At 38.5% G+C, this 15,309-nt stretch overlaps 1 protein-coding gene and 2 long non-coding RNA genes across 4 annotated transcripts; 2 read left to right on the forward strand and 1 right to left on the reverse strand.

Moving 5' to 3' along the window:
- Positions 1–3,966: 3,966 nt before the first annotated feature.
- On the reverse strand, positions 3,967–7,489 carry LOC140021008 (uncharacterized). 2 transcript variants are annotated; one of them, XR_011824969.1, is made up of 5 exons: positions 7,324–7,489; positions 5,542–5,661; positions 5,002–5,082; positions 4,803–4,909; positions 3,967–4,273 (listed from the first exon to the last, which is right to left on the reverse strand). It is a non-coding gene; the product is annotated as an uncharacterized lncRNA (long non-coding RNA). The 2 variants fall into 2 exon arrangements; XR_011824968.1 differs by having other exon boundaries at positions 4,803–4,912.
- Positions 7,490–9,632: 2,143 nt separating this feature from the next.
- Positions 9,633–10,187, forward strand: LOC113718196 (uncharacterized). Its single transcript, XM_027243116.1, has one exon. The coding sequence runs from the start codon at positions 9,633–9,635 to the stop codon at positions 10,185–10,187; it is 555 nt and encodes a 184-aa protein (XP_027098917.1).
- Positions 10,188–10,824: 637 nt separating this feature from the next.
- Positions 10,825–13,304, forward strand: LOC140021690 (uncharacterized). The gene is made up of 3 exons (XR_011825587.1): positions 10,825–10,980; positions 12,335–12,419; positions 13,052–13,304. It is a non-coding gene; the product is annotated as an uncharacterized lncRNA (long non-coding RNA).
- The last annotated feature ends 2,005 nt before the right edge of the window (positions 13,305–15,309 follow it).

Here is a 15,309-nt window from a genome sequence, read left to right on the forward strand (position 1 = left end):
ACACAAAGCTTTTTAGCATTTTATTACCTTTTAGTTGTTTTTTTTTATTTCCATTTTTTACTTTATTATTTCAAAAAAAAAAAAGGAAGCAAGCTCACACTTGCGTGAGCCACACCGGATCCAAGCCTTTTTCCATATTACATTTCCGGCAGAAAAAATGAAAACGCAGAGTACAGAAGATGGCAGCTGTATTTTTTTTCCAACTATTTATCCTCACTTTTCTTTCATTTCTTACCTCCGTTAGATTATCCTAGTACAAGCCATCTGGCTTAATCTATAAACCTCACTGTTTGGGCATCAAGAACCATCAGATGGTTCTCCAAATGCCGGTGGCTTCATCCAAACCATTGCTCAAAGGGTTTTAGTTTCGGGTGTGCCATATAAAAGCTAAGGAAGGGTTTAAGAGAGGAGGGGATATGATAGCAAGAGGGGTATGACGGCGGAAAGAAAGAAAAAGCAAAAGGGATAGGAAAAAGGGAAGAACTTGGTGGGCGGCGAAGTGAAGAGGGAAGGAGAGAATCTGTCGGGGGGACAATTAGAGTGACGGCGGAGTAGAGCAAAAAATAGGGGAGCTTCGTCTGAAAAAGAAAAGAAAAACAGAGGGGAGCTAAGAGAGGAGAGGGTTTTTTGACGGCTGAATGAAGGAGGAGGTTTTAGCAGAAAGGTTTTAGAGTGATTGGGTTGGCAGCAGAAAGGGGGACGGCTGATGAAAGTGAGAGGTTGGCGGCTGGGTAGAGAGAGCCGAGAGTGAAACAGAGAGAGAGAGGAAGGTAGAGGAATCAAGTGACTACCGAGGGAGAAAGGGAAACGAGAAAGTGCAAGAAGGAAAGGGCTGAACAAGGCAGAGAAATCAGATTGGAGCTTCAAGTTACAGTTTTCCAGCGCTGGGCATTCCGTGGTAGAATCATCTTCATCAGTTCTGAGTTTGGGACGTCTAGCCTAGGATCTCTTGTGATTGTTCAAGCTTACAAGTGACCAAAGTTAAAGGTAATCCCTGTTTGCCTTATATCTTTCTACTAAATTCGTACAAAATAGAACAAAATGCCTTCAATATCACATAATATTGAAATCAAAGGCTAACCGGGATCTCATAACTTCCCCTTCTTAGAGCAATTTCGTCCTCGAAATTAATACCTTTGTTTGTGGACAAAGAAGGATATTCCTTCTGCATGTCTTCCTCTACTTCCCAGGTGGCTTCCTCCACATCATGATTTTTCCATAAAATCTTTACCAAAGATATCTATTTATTTCTTAGTTCTTTCACCTTTTGATCCAAAATTTGTACCGGCTGTTCTCCATAGGTGAGGGTTTCGTCTAACTTGACGTCCTCTGTGTGTAGGATGTGTGCGGGATCTGGATAATACTTCTTCAATAACGAGACGTGGAAGACATTGTGGATTCGGGACATTTTAACAGGTAACTCTAACTGATACGCCACTGTCCTGACTCGGCTTTGAATCCTATACGGCCCTATATATCGAGGCTTCAACTTCTTCCCTTTCTTGGCCGCAATTGTTCCTCGGAGTGGTGTTACCTTGAGAAATACCATGTCTCCCTCTTCGAACTCCAGATCCTTTCTTCGGTGATCGGCGTAACCCTTTTGCCGACTCTGACCCGTCTGCATTCTCTGGCCAATAATTTTAACTTTCTCTACTGCTTCTACTATCCATGGCACCGTAGTCTAATCCAAGATCTTTCTTTCCCGACTTCATCCCAAAAGATCGGTGAGCGACACTTACGTCCATATAGTGCTTCATACGGTGCCATTTGCATGGAGGAGTGGTAACTATTATTGTATGCGAATTCTATCAATGTGAGGTGTTGGCTCCAATTTCCCCCAAAGTCCATTACACACGCTCGGAGCATATCCTCAAGAGTTTGTATCGTTCGCTCCGATTGTCCATCTGTCTGAGGATGGTAAGTTGTACTTAGATTAAAGGACTTGGGTAATTGAGGCATATGCGATAGACACTAGGCGGATTTGATTCGTTTAAGATGAACGCTATATTTTAAGCTGAAATGCCAGCGAACTAACGAATTAATATTTTGTAGGTATGGATCCGGGTAGTTCGAGTGGTACGAGACCCATCAACATGGGACCCGGACCGGGACTGAGACCTCCAACCGTGGGGGGCCCGGTGAACCGGGTAGCGCGTAGACGGGTGATCCGTTACCAGAAGAAGTCGGGGGAGCACTACACTCTATATTCACCCTTTGGTCGGATGTCACACCGACCTTGTGAGTGTCGTCTCACCTATGGCTACCCAGATGAGGTCGTCCTGGCGGTGGACGACGAGAGACGCCGCCTGGGGAAGGCAGTTGATCGTCCGACCAGGCAACTTGATAAGGCCAGGGGAGTGACTCATGGCCAGGCTATGCGCCTTAGGGAGATGGAGGAGAGGCTTAGAGAAGAGGAGGAGAGGACGGATTCCTTCCGTCATCAGTTACACGACACACACCTGCACCTCTTTGCCATGAAGAGGCAGCTACGGGAGCGGGTCCGGGGCGTGATAGCCGACTGTGAGATTGTGCTAGATGTGGTCGCGGAGGTGCCATCCAGGGCCACCGGCCCGGAGCCGATGGAGGATGTCGATACTTTGGGCTCGGTTGGGGACTGGACCCCTAGGGGAGACGCTTTAGGGCCGCCTATGTGACTTTTGTTCTACTTATCCATCTTTTGTATCTGGACTTGATCTGCTCATTTTTGAGAGCCGAGGTGCTCTTGTATATAATGGGTTTTGCCCCGACCGGATGTCGGGTAACTTGTATAGTTTTGCCGTGCACTTGTATATGTGTGTCTCTTGAAAACTAGCCTCGCACTTTGAATTCCAGATGAATTGATTGTGAATCTTAGTCAAGTCCGTCAGAGGTCCAGCTATCTTAGAAAAATCTTTTATGAAGCGGCGATAGTATCCTGCAAGCCCTAAGAAACTTCTAACTTCAGTTGGGCTCTCAGGCCGTTTCCATTCTGTAACGGCTTTCACCTTAGCGGGGTCCACCGCTATTCCAGGTAAGGCTAATGTAGTAGCGGATGCCCTTAGCCGAAAAGCTCAAGCATCTAGTCTACAGGTGAAAGAGTGGGAGCTACTAGAAAATGTTGGGGAATGGAATCCTCAACTTAAGCCACACAAAGTGTTGTTTAGTAATATTCAGGTGATTTCCACGCTATTGCCTAGGATAAAAGAGGCTCAGAAGAAAGACCCCCAGGTGCTAAAGTGGAAGGAAAAAGTCGAGAAAGGAATAATACCCGACTTTAATGTGGGTTCGGACGGGATGTTGAGGTATAGAAACCAGTTGGTTATACCACAGGATGCGGATATTAAGAAGGAGCTGTTGGAAGAAGCTCACCGCTCGCGGTACACAGTACATCCTGGTACGACGAAGATGTATCAAGATTCACTACAAGAAATTTGGTCATCAGTGACAACTAATTATTATCACAGAAAATGTAAAAGTCGTCACTAACGTGTTTTATTGACAACATTTTAGTTGTCACAAAGTCGTCAGTGAATCTCTGTCGGTAAAGGTACACAGTCACAACACTAAATGTCGTCAGTAAATGTTATTCATTAGTGACAATATTTTTTGTCAATAATAAATACATATATAGTGACGACATTTCACCTTATCAATGATGCTCGTAGTAGTGTCGTCAGTAAAATCCTTTTCATAGTTGCCGTTGGTATTGATTGGTTACTCACAACTCTTTAGAGTCGTCACTAAAAATGGCTCTTTACTGACAACATTTATCATCACTATATACCTTTTTGTTATGCACCCTATTTAGTGACAACTTTTTGTTGTTAGTGGAGAAATCTGATTAGTAACAATATATTGTCACTATGAAACCTGATACAAACGATTGTCCTAAAAGCAACCAATCCAACAATACATCAAATTAGAACCATATAAGGCCTGCTAATTAATATCTAAAAGCATCCATTATACTAAAAAGGAATCCAACAATTCATCAAATCAAAAGAACCATAAAAGGCCTGCTAATTAATAGCTAAAAGCATCCATTATGCTACAAAGGACCAAAATATAATGTTTAAGTTCAATGTCATCCTACAAATACTACAATAGAAGTGGTACTGTGTAACCCAAATTGTTCATGCAAAGTCAATCAAGTTTACAAAAAGCATCCGAGCCTCAAAAGTCATAAAAACTTCCAAAACACTTCACGAGCCAAAAAAGCAGCTTTATCTTCATCCTTCTTGAGTCCACTTAGTAGCTGTGAATTTTGCACAAAATCTGACATAGTAGCATTTGTCTGCATAAAGTAGTATAACAATAGTAAGTAACAAGCATTTTGAAAAGGAAAAAAATCTTAGATTTACTTATCACAAACTCAAATAATGAGTAGGAAATTAGTAAGGAAAAGAATAAAGAAGGTGATTAATTGTCATAACAAGAACAATATCCCAAATGAACTCAAAAGTTAGCTATTAAAGTATTAGTAATGTCAATAACTTATTTATATTCTATATGTTCTACTGAAGACAAAGGATTGTTACTTATAAAAATTAGCCATGGATAACATAAAACAATGATTCGCTGCAAATTGCTGTGCTACAATAACTTGATTAAGTTCATTCTTCAACCCGTAAAAGGTTATTTTAAATTAGCTTACTACCCAAAATTAAACCATCTATATAAATGCCCTCATTAAGTCAATTGGGCAGAAAATTATGTCCATGATTCATATTGCACTTGATTTGTACTATTACAAATCTACCTTATTAAAAGTATGGTCAGAAAAAGGTTTTGCCATGAATTTCGAGCATATGTGCTCTCATTACCTTGCTGCCTAGCTTCTAGTTGTGTTTAGAGATTTAAGCAGGCTCTGCATTTCATTCTGCTGTTTCTGCATCTAAGTTTGTTGGCTCACAAGTGTTTCCATCAGTTGCTGCTGAGATTGGATAGTCATTTCCAATTAAGTGCGCATGTGATCACAAAAACAAAGGAAAAAGGAAAAAAAGAGAGTTCGTGTTAACTCACCTTAAAGTAAAAAATGCAGCTATATGACAATCTCCTAGTGAGACATTGAGCCTATGTCCGTAGCTTCAATCACTGCAAAAGCTAATAATCACAGTACAAACAATTTAAGTTTTGGGAGTTTAATTCACATCAAATTGTACATATGCAGATTGATCTAGCAATACCTACAACTATCAATCTGAATAGAGCATTATTGCTCAAAAATTAAAGGATAGTCAAGCATAGTCATTACAATCAACTTTAGTCAAGCGTAATCTATATTTGAGCTAACCAGTCGTAAATGATTTTTATTAACTAGGGATGACTATGCTCTAGAGATTATTTCAACTAATCAAAATAATCTATGCTCCAGAGATGTCTTTTTAACAAGCAAAAAATAGAACATTTAGAGGATTAAATGAGACAAAATAGACCAAACAAGTTGCTAGATGGATTGCACAACTTTTTTAGAAATTAAGAGTAAATAGATGGATTGCACAACTTATTTGTGCTTAGTTTAATCTGTCAAAACCAAATCAAGGCATGTCCTGGTACCAATACCTTTTGCTCTTCATGGTATTTTGTAGGCCTTGTCCATAAGTCGCTCGTTGACTGAAGCTAAATTTACAGCAGAAAATGGACAAGTTAATTGCAGAGAATTACTCAACTCAGTGATCCAATCTGTACAAGAAGCCGGTGGATAAATTGATTATGCAGAGGTCAGGCATCATACGTAATTACATGAAAGTCTATACTACAGTGCAACTTTTCTACAAAAATTCTGTTCAAAGCTGTATTTACATTAAATAAATAGATAGCCGTTCTAGTTGCCACTTAGCATATATCACTTTACTCTGGTATAGACTTGTAACAAATTAACTTTGCTTTCCTAAGACTAAAAAGTACCTAATAGTTAAGTGAAAAGCTATTGAGCTGATAAGCTCTCAATTAATTGAATGAAAAATAAGAAAAGGATGAATTTTTCACCGCTCAGAATATGCAAAGGTGAACTCCATGATCCACCTATAAGACACAACTATGTATGTATCTATCTATAAAGTCATCTCATCTTAAACTTCATGCCTCATTCTTAAGTGATTCAAGTTGAGTTGGTTAATTATCCACAGTGAAATTACAGCAGCACTATATATCAATCTCAAATAACAAGCCAAACTCCTAGTAGGTAAATACTAAATTGAACTAACTTGTGAAAGCTTTTAACTGGCTTTCCATTTTAGGTTAATGTGCTCAAGCTTTTCTTGTATCAAGGCATACAAGTTAAGACCCAACTAAAATGTGACTAATTCCATATCAGCTCCACTATTTTCCTATTGTCAAGACTATTTCAAGTGATTCTTTTAAGTTCATAAGACCCCAGATGAATCAGTAGATTATCATGATCACTTAATATTGTTTGGATAGCCATAGGTCTATAGCAATTGCCTTTCCTTGTATCATTTCCAACATCTTTTAAGTGAAGTGACATAATGCAGTAATAGGAACACAAAGGACTCGTATGGTAGACATAATGCAGATTGACCTAACTATTAAGTGAAGTGACAAATTTGACTATATATTTAGATGTTTAGAACAACAGGAGGAACACAAAGGACTGGTATGGTAATGGTTCAGTTAGTATCATAAAGCCCACCATCAAATCCATCTTACAAAAATCTATTTTTTCCTTTTTTTCTTAATGAGATCGCTTTTTGGGAAATAGGAAAAAATTACCACTCCAAATCAAACAAACAAGAAACAGGGCCATACACGCTTTGGCAATGTGAAGGAGAAAGCACACTCCAACTAAATAAATAGTTTATTGGTGAAATTCCCATTACAGTTAACCAAATTTCAACAAAACAAAAGATATCTTTGACAGTACAAAAATTTTCACCAAACCTTGTACCTAGATCTTGAGCTACTTATCCACTTAATTAAATCCCGAATCACTATTTTTCATTTCCCTCTTAACCCAACACCATTCTACCAACTAGTTTCCTCGCATGCAACCACTCACTACCAAAAAATTCACAAAATCACTCCTAATTCTCTTCCATTCCCACTAACACAAAAAATGAAACACTAAATTTGCCCTCCTAGGCCCATCACAAATCGGTATGTACCCACAATCGAATCTCTCTAAAGCCCCTTGTCTTGTATAAGAAAAAGTTGGGAAAAATTTTAGGGTAGAAATCCACAACAAAACAAATTCCACAATCAGGAGATGACTCCATCCATAAATCAAAAGAAACCCAAAAAAATTGGAGAGAAATTTTTAGCAAAAAATTAATTAGGGCAAAAAATTTGGGAAAAATTTCAGGAGAAAAAAGAGAAAGGGCGGACCTTCTATTGTAGAGCGTTGGTGGTAGAGGAAGTCTTCGATTCAGCACTGCAGAGCCATAATCAATCAACAAATATAAGGAGGAGAAGTTCTTCTATTTTGTTTGGCAAAGATGAAGAGATGAAGAGGGAGAAACTCATTTTGGTTCTAAGTGTTGGGCGTATAGTGTATAGTGAAAGAGTACTAGGAGCCGGTCTTGATTTCTAAGTGTTTTATGTACACCCGCGCCTCTTCTTTGTTTACTTACTTTTAATGAAATTTCAATTCCTTAGCTTCCCCCCTTTCTTGTTTAGTTGCAAAATTTCAAATAAAGTTTTTTAGTTTTACTTTTTAGTTGAAGTATAATTTTAGTAATATATAATATTATTAATTTCTATTTGTTTATGCTTTTTTGAAACTATTCATAAAGGATGAGAAATTTGCTGCATTAATACTAGTGGTAAATGTACATTTTTCTACTTCAAATAGTTCGCTTTTTCATGATATCAAATAGCTCATCCAGTGTTAATATTCACGTCATTGTCTAGAAATTGTGAAATTACTACAACTTATTTACGTTTCTTTCATTATTTTAGCCTAATAGTACAGTAGTATTTTCAATTATTTTACATTGAGAAGCACGAATTTTGATGGCTATTCTTGCTTTAAATTATTGTACGATAACCTGAAACTTGTCATAAAACATGACTTTTTGCAGTGAATTAGACTTTTGTCAAAAATTACCTTGTCATAAAAAGTACCTTTTGCAATACCGTAGTTCTTAAAGTCAACTCTTTCTTATTAAAAATTTTTTTTAAAAAAGATCAATTAGATAGGAAAAATATTTTTTCATAAATAATTCATTTACTATTAGTCAAACATAAAACTTCACATTTAATTTATTACCTTTGACTAAAAAATAAATAATTAAAGCAATAAATTGATTTAATTAATTAACTAAAGAGTTTAGGATTTATTTGCTTTAATAACTAGTTCAATTTACAAACTCTTACAGCTTAACATTTTTCAGGTATTGGAAAATTAACTACAAAATTTCTTTAGTCTTTTTTCCTTTAACAAGTCATTCTTTGACAAATTAATATGACCAATTTGACTAAACTAGTCAAATTGCGAATTCATATGAAAATCAAGAGGCTCGAAATTATATGATAGTCAAACAGTTTCATTAGAAACAAATCAATATTAATATTAATATATTGCCAAAGTTGTAAAAATTCTAAGATAGTTTAGTAACAACATATAATTATCACTAAAGCTATCCATTATTATAGTGACAACAGAGAGTTGCCAGTAACGAAAGCACACAAGCTTCAGTGACGACATTGCAAAGTTGTCAAAAAAAATAGAGCTAGTAATAGTGATGATATTCATCAAGTCGTCACTAAAAGTATTCACCAATAACTCCGGCTCTCTTGGATCTTGTTAGAGGGAATATGTTTGTGATGACAAATACAAGTCGTCACTAATTAGTTAGCTCTATGAGACATTTGTGACGACTTTCAAAGTTGTTGGTAGAGGACCTCATTCTGTGACAACTTTTCTGTTGTCACTAAGAAATGTTGTCACTGATGACCAAATTTCTTGTAGTGATTTAAAGAGTTTGTACTGGTGGGATCGCATGAAAAAGGAGATTGCTCAGTTTGTGCAAACATGTCTAACATGTCAGCAAATAAAAGCTGAGCACCAAAAATCATCAGGTTTGCTCCAACCGTTAGAAGTGCCGGAGTGGAAATGGGAGAACATTACCATGGATTTCGTATCCGGTTTACCGCGAACACAAAAGAGGCATGATGCCATTTGGGTAATTGTAGACCGCTTGACCAAATCAGCTCATTTCTTACTCGTGAGCATGAAGTATACCCTAGAGAAACTAGCTCAACTGTATATGGATGAAATTATACGACTACATGGCGTGCCAGTGAGCATAGTTTCGGATCGAGACCCACGGTTCGTGTCACAGTTCTGGCAAAGGATGCAAGAGGCTTTAGGCTCTAAATTTAATTTAAGTACAACTTACCATCCACAGACAAATGGACAATCGGAGCAAACGATACAAACTCTTGAGGATATGCTCCGAGCGTGTGTAATGGACTTTGGGGGAAATTGGAGCCAACACCTCACATTGATAGAATTCGCATACAATAATAGTTACCACTCCTCCATACAAATGGCACCGTATGAAGCACTATATGGACGTAAGTGTCGCTCACCGATCTTTTGGGATGAAGTCGGCGAAAGAAAGATCTTGGATTCGACTACGGTGCCATAGATAGAAGAAGCAGTAGAGAAAGTTAAAATTATTCGCCAGAGAATGCAGACGGCTCAGAGTCGGCAGAAGAGTTACGCCGATCACCGAAGAAAGGATCTGGAGTTCGAAGAGGGAGACATGGTATTTCTCAAGGTAACACCACTCCGAGGAACAATTGCGGCCAAGAAAGGGAAGAAGTTGAAGCCTCGATATATAGGGTCGTATAGGATTCAAAGCCGAGTCGGGACAGTGGCGTATCAGTTAGAGTTACCTGTTAAAATGTCCCGAATCCACAATGTCTTCCACGTCTCGTTATTGAAGAAGTATCATCCAGATCCCACACACATCCTACACACAGAGGACGTCGAGTTAGACGAAACCCTCACCTATGGAGAACAGCCGGTACAAATTTTGGATCGAAAGGTGAAAGAACTAAGAAATAAACAGATATCTTTGGTAAAGATTTTATGGAAAAATCATGATGTCGAGGAAGCCACCCGGGAAGTAGAGGAAGACATGCAGAAGGAATATCCTTCTTTGTTCACAAAAAAAGGTATTAATTTCGAGGACGAAATTGCTCTAAGAAGGGGAGGTTATGAGATCCCGGTTAGCCTTTGATTTCAATATTATGTGATATTAAGGGCATTTTGTTCTATTTTGTACGAATTTAGTAGAAAAATCTAGTTTTCTTTTTGTATTTTGATAACTCGAGAAAAAATTACATGTATGCTATGAATTCTTTTATTTTAATTGCTTAGATATTAGAAAATTACATGTAACAAATGAATGGTTAAAATAAATGCATAATTGAATTTCTATAACAGATTGAAAATTTAAACACCACTTGAGTTATGCAAAATCCTAGCTACAAATCCACTCTTACTACCCGAGCTTTAGGTTCCAATTTGATGCTCATTCACCTAGGAAAATATGCTAGAAAACTTGTGGGGAGCAAAGATGACACCCGTTTAAGATTCAAGGACCAAACAATGAATACCGAAATTGCACTTCGGCCCTTCACTATATTTAGCCAAAAATCTTACTCCAATTCTGGTCATCTTGGCCGAGAATACCAAGGCTGGAAAGCCTTGAATCTTCATGATTTTTGCCAAGCCAAAGCATGACAAAGCGGGTAGGAACACTTGTCAATTTTCCAAGCCATTGAGTTGGCAAAACTCTAATCCTTGTCATGCTAGCTTAGGCTGCTATAAATACCAGACATCCAGGCTTAGTAAACACTTTGGCAATCTTCTTATCTTCACCGAAACTAGCAAGAAACTATCAGCTCACTTACTACAAAAATTGCACACAAAGCTGGCCAAAACCAATTCTGTTGAGAGCCGATTAAGCTGGATTTTTGCTGCACATCTGGTGGAATTTTTCTTGCACTTTACTGCCCTTTTATTAAAAGGTACCATGAGCTATACACCTATTTCATTTATAATTCATTTAAGCATCTTATATATTTCAAAAATCCTATTATAAACATGCATATGAGCAGTTCGTGATTTTCCAGCTTTGTAGTTCAATTTCTATGCCAAGTTTATGATGATTCTTGCCTGAATTTTGGCTATATATGTTTGCTATGCATGCTGGATACTATGTGTACTTGTTTGATTGATAAGCTCTTGAACAACCGAGACTAATTTGGGAATCAAAAAATGGAACCATATGCCACAAACTCAGTTTCTTTGGATGAAACAGTGGTCTGAAATCAGTTTTGGTAGAGCGACTATATCTTGGGCTAAAAAACTCGGATTGGGATGCCGTTTGTAGCATTAGAAACTAGCTTCACAGAACTATCTCTGGTATTAAAATCAGTCCCAAATTCATTCCCTATAAATACCAGTAAATCGGCAAAGTTTGCTGTTTTGTTTTTGGAACCTGTTTTGCTGGACCAGTTGAGCAGCCTGTTTGCAACGAATTTTGACCCAACTCTGATCAGAATCTGAACCTGAGCCCTTCGGAAAAATTGTAGTTTCTTAAGTGCTTGTTGTCCCTACAAAATTTCAGGTCAAACGGAGGTGTGTAGGCTGCGTTATAGCCGAAACCCTCACTTAGCTTTCAAATTCTGGTTTGACCACGTTTTATAGATTAGCTTCTGACCATGCTCAGTTCGCATGGATAATGATGAAACTGGGTGGTGGTGTCTTCATAATAACTGTAGAACTCTGTTTCATATTCAAAACGGTATAAAGTGCGTCCAAATCCGAGCTTCGTAGCTCCAGTTGTAGCCAAAACAAGATCGTGTGTCAGAACTGCCTGGAACACTGGGCAGTTCTGACAGGTACTTTGGCACCCACTTTTCGTTCGGTTCTGAGTTGATCCAAGTCTTGGCCAAAACATAAACGTTTTAGCCTTATGTCTTAGATTTCCAATGCCTTTGGAATTTCTTGATTTGGGTCTGTGAGTTGTGAGTTATGGTTCTTCCACTAGACCCTGTCTGTCATCTAAACGTGTGAACTCCTGGCACGTTGTTTCATACTTATGACTTGATTCCGTTCAGAACTGGATTGAGGTGTCTTCATGAAAGTTATAGCTTTTCTCCTTAGATTCGCGACGGTATCTCATACGCCTCGATCCGACAATCGTAACCTACATTGTGTTCAAAACAGTTCTTGACGCCAAAACGGACAAATTGCCGTTTCCGTTTCCGTTTCCGTTTTCCATTTCCGCGCGCGCATGGGTCGCATTTGCTGTTTTCCTTATTCGTATGCATTTGGATACCTGTTTGAGCAATGTTATGACTCAACCTTCTGTCACAGACGGTAACGAAGTGCTCGGCGACGGTGGGACCCACTGACGGTTGAGTTTGACCAAGTGCCGTTTTTGTCTACTTTTGTACTCTAAGTAAGTAACTGGGACGTTTATGTGTTAAATGTCACCAATATGAATTGTGTGTGATATAAGGGTGCTTAGGCGAGCGTGTACTTTATCTCACTCGACCTAAACCCTAATTTGTATTTGCAATAGATATGAATTATGATATATGAACTGTGTTGGGACTGAATCCCTGAAGCATGTGGCTTGGGATGACCTTTTGTGTGTGTGTGATGTGGAACTATGAGTGGGCCCGATCTAAAGGCTAAACGGACTATTCGAGCCAGTTAGGGCTTGGTCGAAGTTAGTCCAAGCTATCCTTAAGATCACCAATTTTGTGAATACAATTCGAATACGATTCGAAGCTCGAGCCATTTGTGTGTGTGTGGATACTAGCCAGAGTGGGCGTAAGGTGATCGGAGGAAGAAAGCGGAGTTCTACGGACCATTCCTTGTGGTCGACGGAGGGTCGACAGGTGATCACGCGTGGCGAATGACTTGGCTTTGGAGCCAATCTGTATCCTTGAATTGTTTTGTTACTTTTGCTTTTATTTTGATGTATTTGTGGCATAAATGTCTGACTTGATGCAAAATTACCATTTTGCCCCTGCTTGCTTATTAAGCTTTAAGCTTACCCGTTTTTCTTTGTTATTTCCTTAACAGGGGTCGTACGCGGGGATCACACTTCACGAGAGTTATAACCCTAGAATTTACCATTGAAATTATACTAGTTGGACTTTCTAGGATGTTTTTCTTTATTCTCACAGTTAGGGTTAGGACTCTGCGTAAGATCCACTTTGTGGTTTTAGTCTTCGCTTTTGTGTGATGTAGTGGACTGGAATGTCCCTTTTGAAGATGTACATATTGTAAATGGTACTTTTTGGAGATGTATAAATGTGAATAGTATCTTTTGGTATTTTGTTTCTTTTATTGGACAAATTTATGATTGGAGATGTACTTAAGAGTGAATGTTCAGTTGTCCAATAGTAATGTTATCTCTGAAGGTAATGTGAGTGAGTGAGTCCTGGCGCGAGCTAGGCAGGCGATCCGCCAAACCCTTTGGTACGCCTCTGGGTGCGGTGGGGTCGTCACAGCTGCCAGGAGAAACAATGAGCAACTTTCTCTGAAGGTTACGTCTAAATATACGGAGAGTCCGATACATGATGACAAGAGGTTAAGATTCAGAAAGCACGAAGATCATGTCTTATCTTTTGATGCTGCTGTGAAGTTGGTATCAGAGCTTAGGCTTCAGATCTCTGTAGTGTATCCTAGGCTTGAAGTTTAGGATGCCGGACTGTGGGTGATTTGAAATATCAGTGCTTCTTGTATGACTGAAAGGCGGACAAGTGGTGTTATTTGACTCTTAGTGTTTGCTTGGAATGCTTGAGTGATTCTTGCGGGATGTCTTGACTTGATTGGTACAAGATGGAATGTCGAGGATGACATTCTTTTAAGGAGGGGAGTTTGTGACGCCCCGAAAGAATGAGTGTGAGAGCCCAAAAATTTTTATATATTTTCTAGACATTATTTTGTTTCCTTGTTTATAATTTTGTACCTTTCTTCAAGATATTAATTTTCTATACATTTTTATAAAGGAATATAATTTTCGTGCAAGCCCGGATCTGTTTCAAGCACGTCGAAAAACTCTGCTGCGTTTGTTCATTATTGTTGTTTTTCTTTCCAAAGCAGCCCACTGACTGGGTTTTGTTGCATGATTTTCTATCTAAGGTTTGTGTTTGGAAACAAAGTCTGATGTTTGATTAGGAAAGGTGGCATGGTTTCGAATGGGCTGTGTGGTCTTATTCTTTGCGCAGACACTAGAGGTCATGAATTCTTTTCCTAGTGTGCCGCTTGATTTTCATGGTCTGGACTTGTTATATTTTATGTGTAGTTGATTCAATGGGATTTTCTGGGTTCGATGATCATGCTTGAAAAGATGTTAGTTGAATGTGGGTTGTATCATGGATTGTTGTTTGAAGTTATGGCTAGTACTTGTATGATAAACAAACATAACCCAGAAGGATAACATGAAGTTCCGGCAAAATCTATTTTTCTGTTGTCTCCCCAGTCACAGCCGCCTCCTTTTCGTTGTCGTTTGTGTAGTTTGATGTTTGATTTTCAGCAGTAAAAGGCTAAGTTGTGCATTTCGCTAGCTTGGAAACTGATTAGCATGACTTATCTGTATGATAATGAAACCCGGAAGGTTGCAGAATTTTTTTTTTACAGAGGATTTGCTTGCTTGAATGTTCAATTTCTGTGATTTTGATTGCTCAATATCATGCCTTTGCTGTTTGGTTGAGAAGCTGTCCGTGTTTGAATGAAAGTTTGCATCTGATGAACATCACAAGCGTAGCTAACTGTAGCTGAAAAATTGCAGAATGCTATTTCGATGCTGGCATGATCTTTTGTCTGAGTTTTCTGATGTTCAAACATAATGATCCTGCGTCATTGCATGGTCTCTTGTTGGGTTGAGTTTTGTAGGATTGGTTGATGAATCTACATGTTCATTGGAATTCATGAAATGTTTTCATGCGCATGCTATTTGCAGCAGAATACATGAGCTTCTTTATGAGTTAGCATGGTTTGCTTATATGATTTTTGCTTGCTTGGATTATGGTAGTTGTGCAGTTGTTAGTTAGTTCAAAGCTTGGAGAATTGATTAAAAAATTTTCTAACCTATTCTTGGTTGCCGAAGCATCATAGCCTAGGAAGTAGTTGCAGAAGTTCTTTTTCCTTTCCTTCGTTACTTGCATTTTCCTTGTTCAAAAAATTCTGTTTACCAAAAACTAGGTAGGTTGGTTGATGTTTTGTTAATCATGTTAGAGGATTAGAATGTTTGTGTTATAGAAATCATAAAGAAAGGTGCAGATGGCCGAACAAGCAGGTTACTGAATCATTTTTGAGTGAAAGGGTTTCAAGAA

The sequence above is a fragment of the Coffea arabica genome, chromosome 11e (genome assembly GCF_036785885.1).
Source record: "Coffea arabica cultivar ET-39 chromosome 11e, Coffea Arabica ET-39 HiFi, whole genome shotgun sequence".
In the NCBI taxonomy this organism is placed as follows: domain Eukaryota; kingdom Viridiplantae; phylum Streptophyta; class Magnoliopsida; order Gentianales; family Rubiaceae; genus Coffea; species Coffea arabica.

Excerpts from the sequence above, each read along its gene's own strand:
- LOC113718196 (XM_027243116.1), top strand. The coding sequence starts at position 9,633 with ATGCAGACGGCTCAGAGTCGGCAGAAGAGTTACGCCGATCACCGAAGA.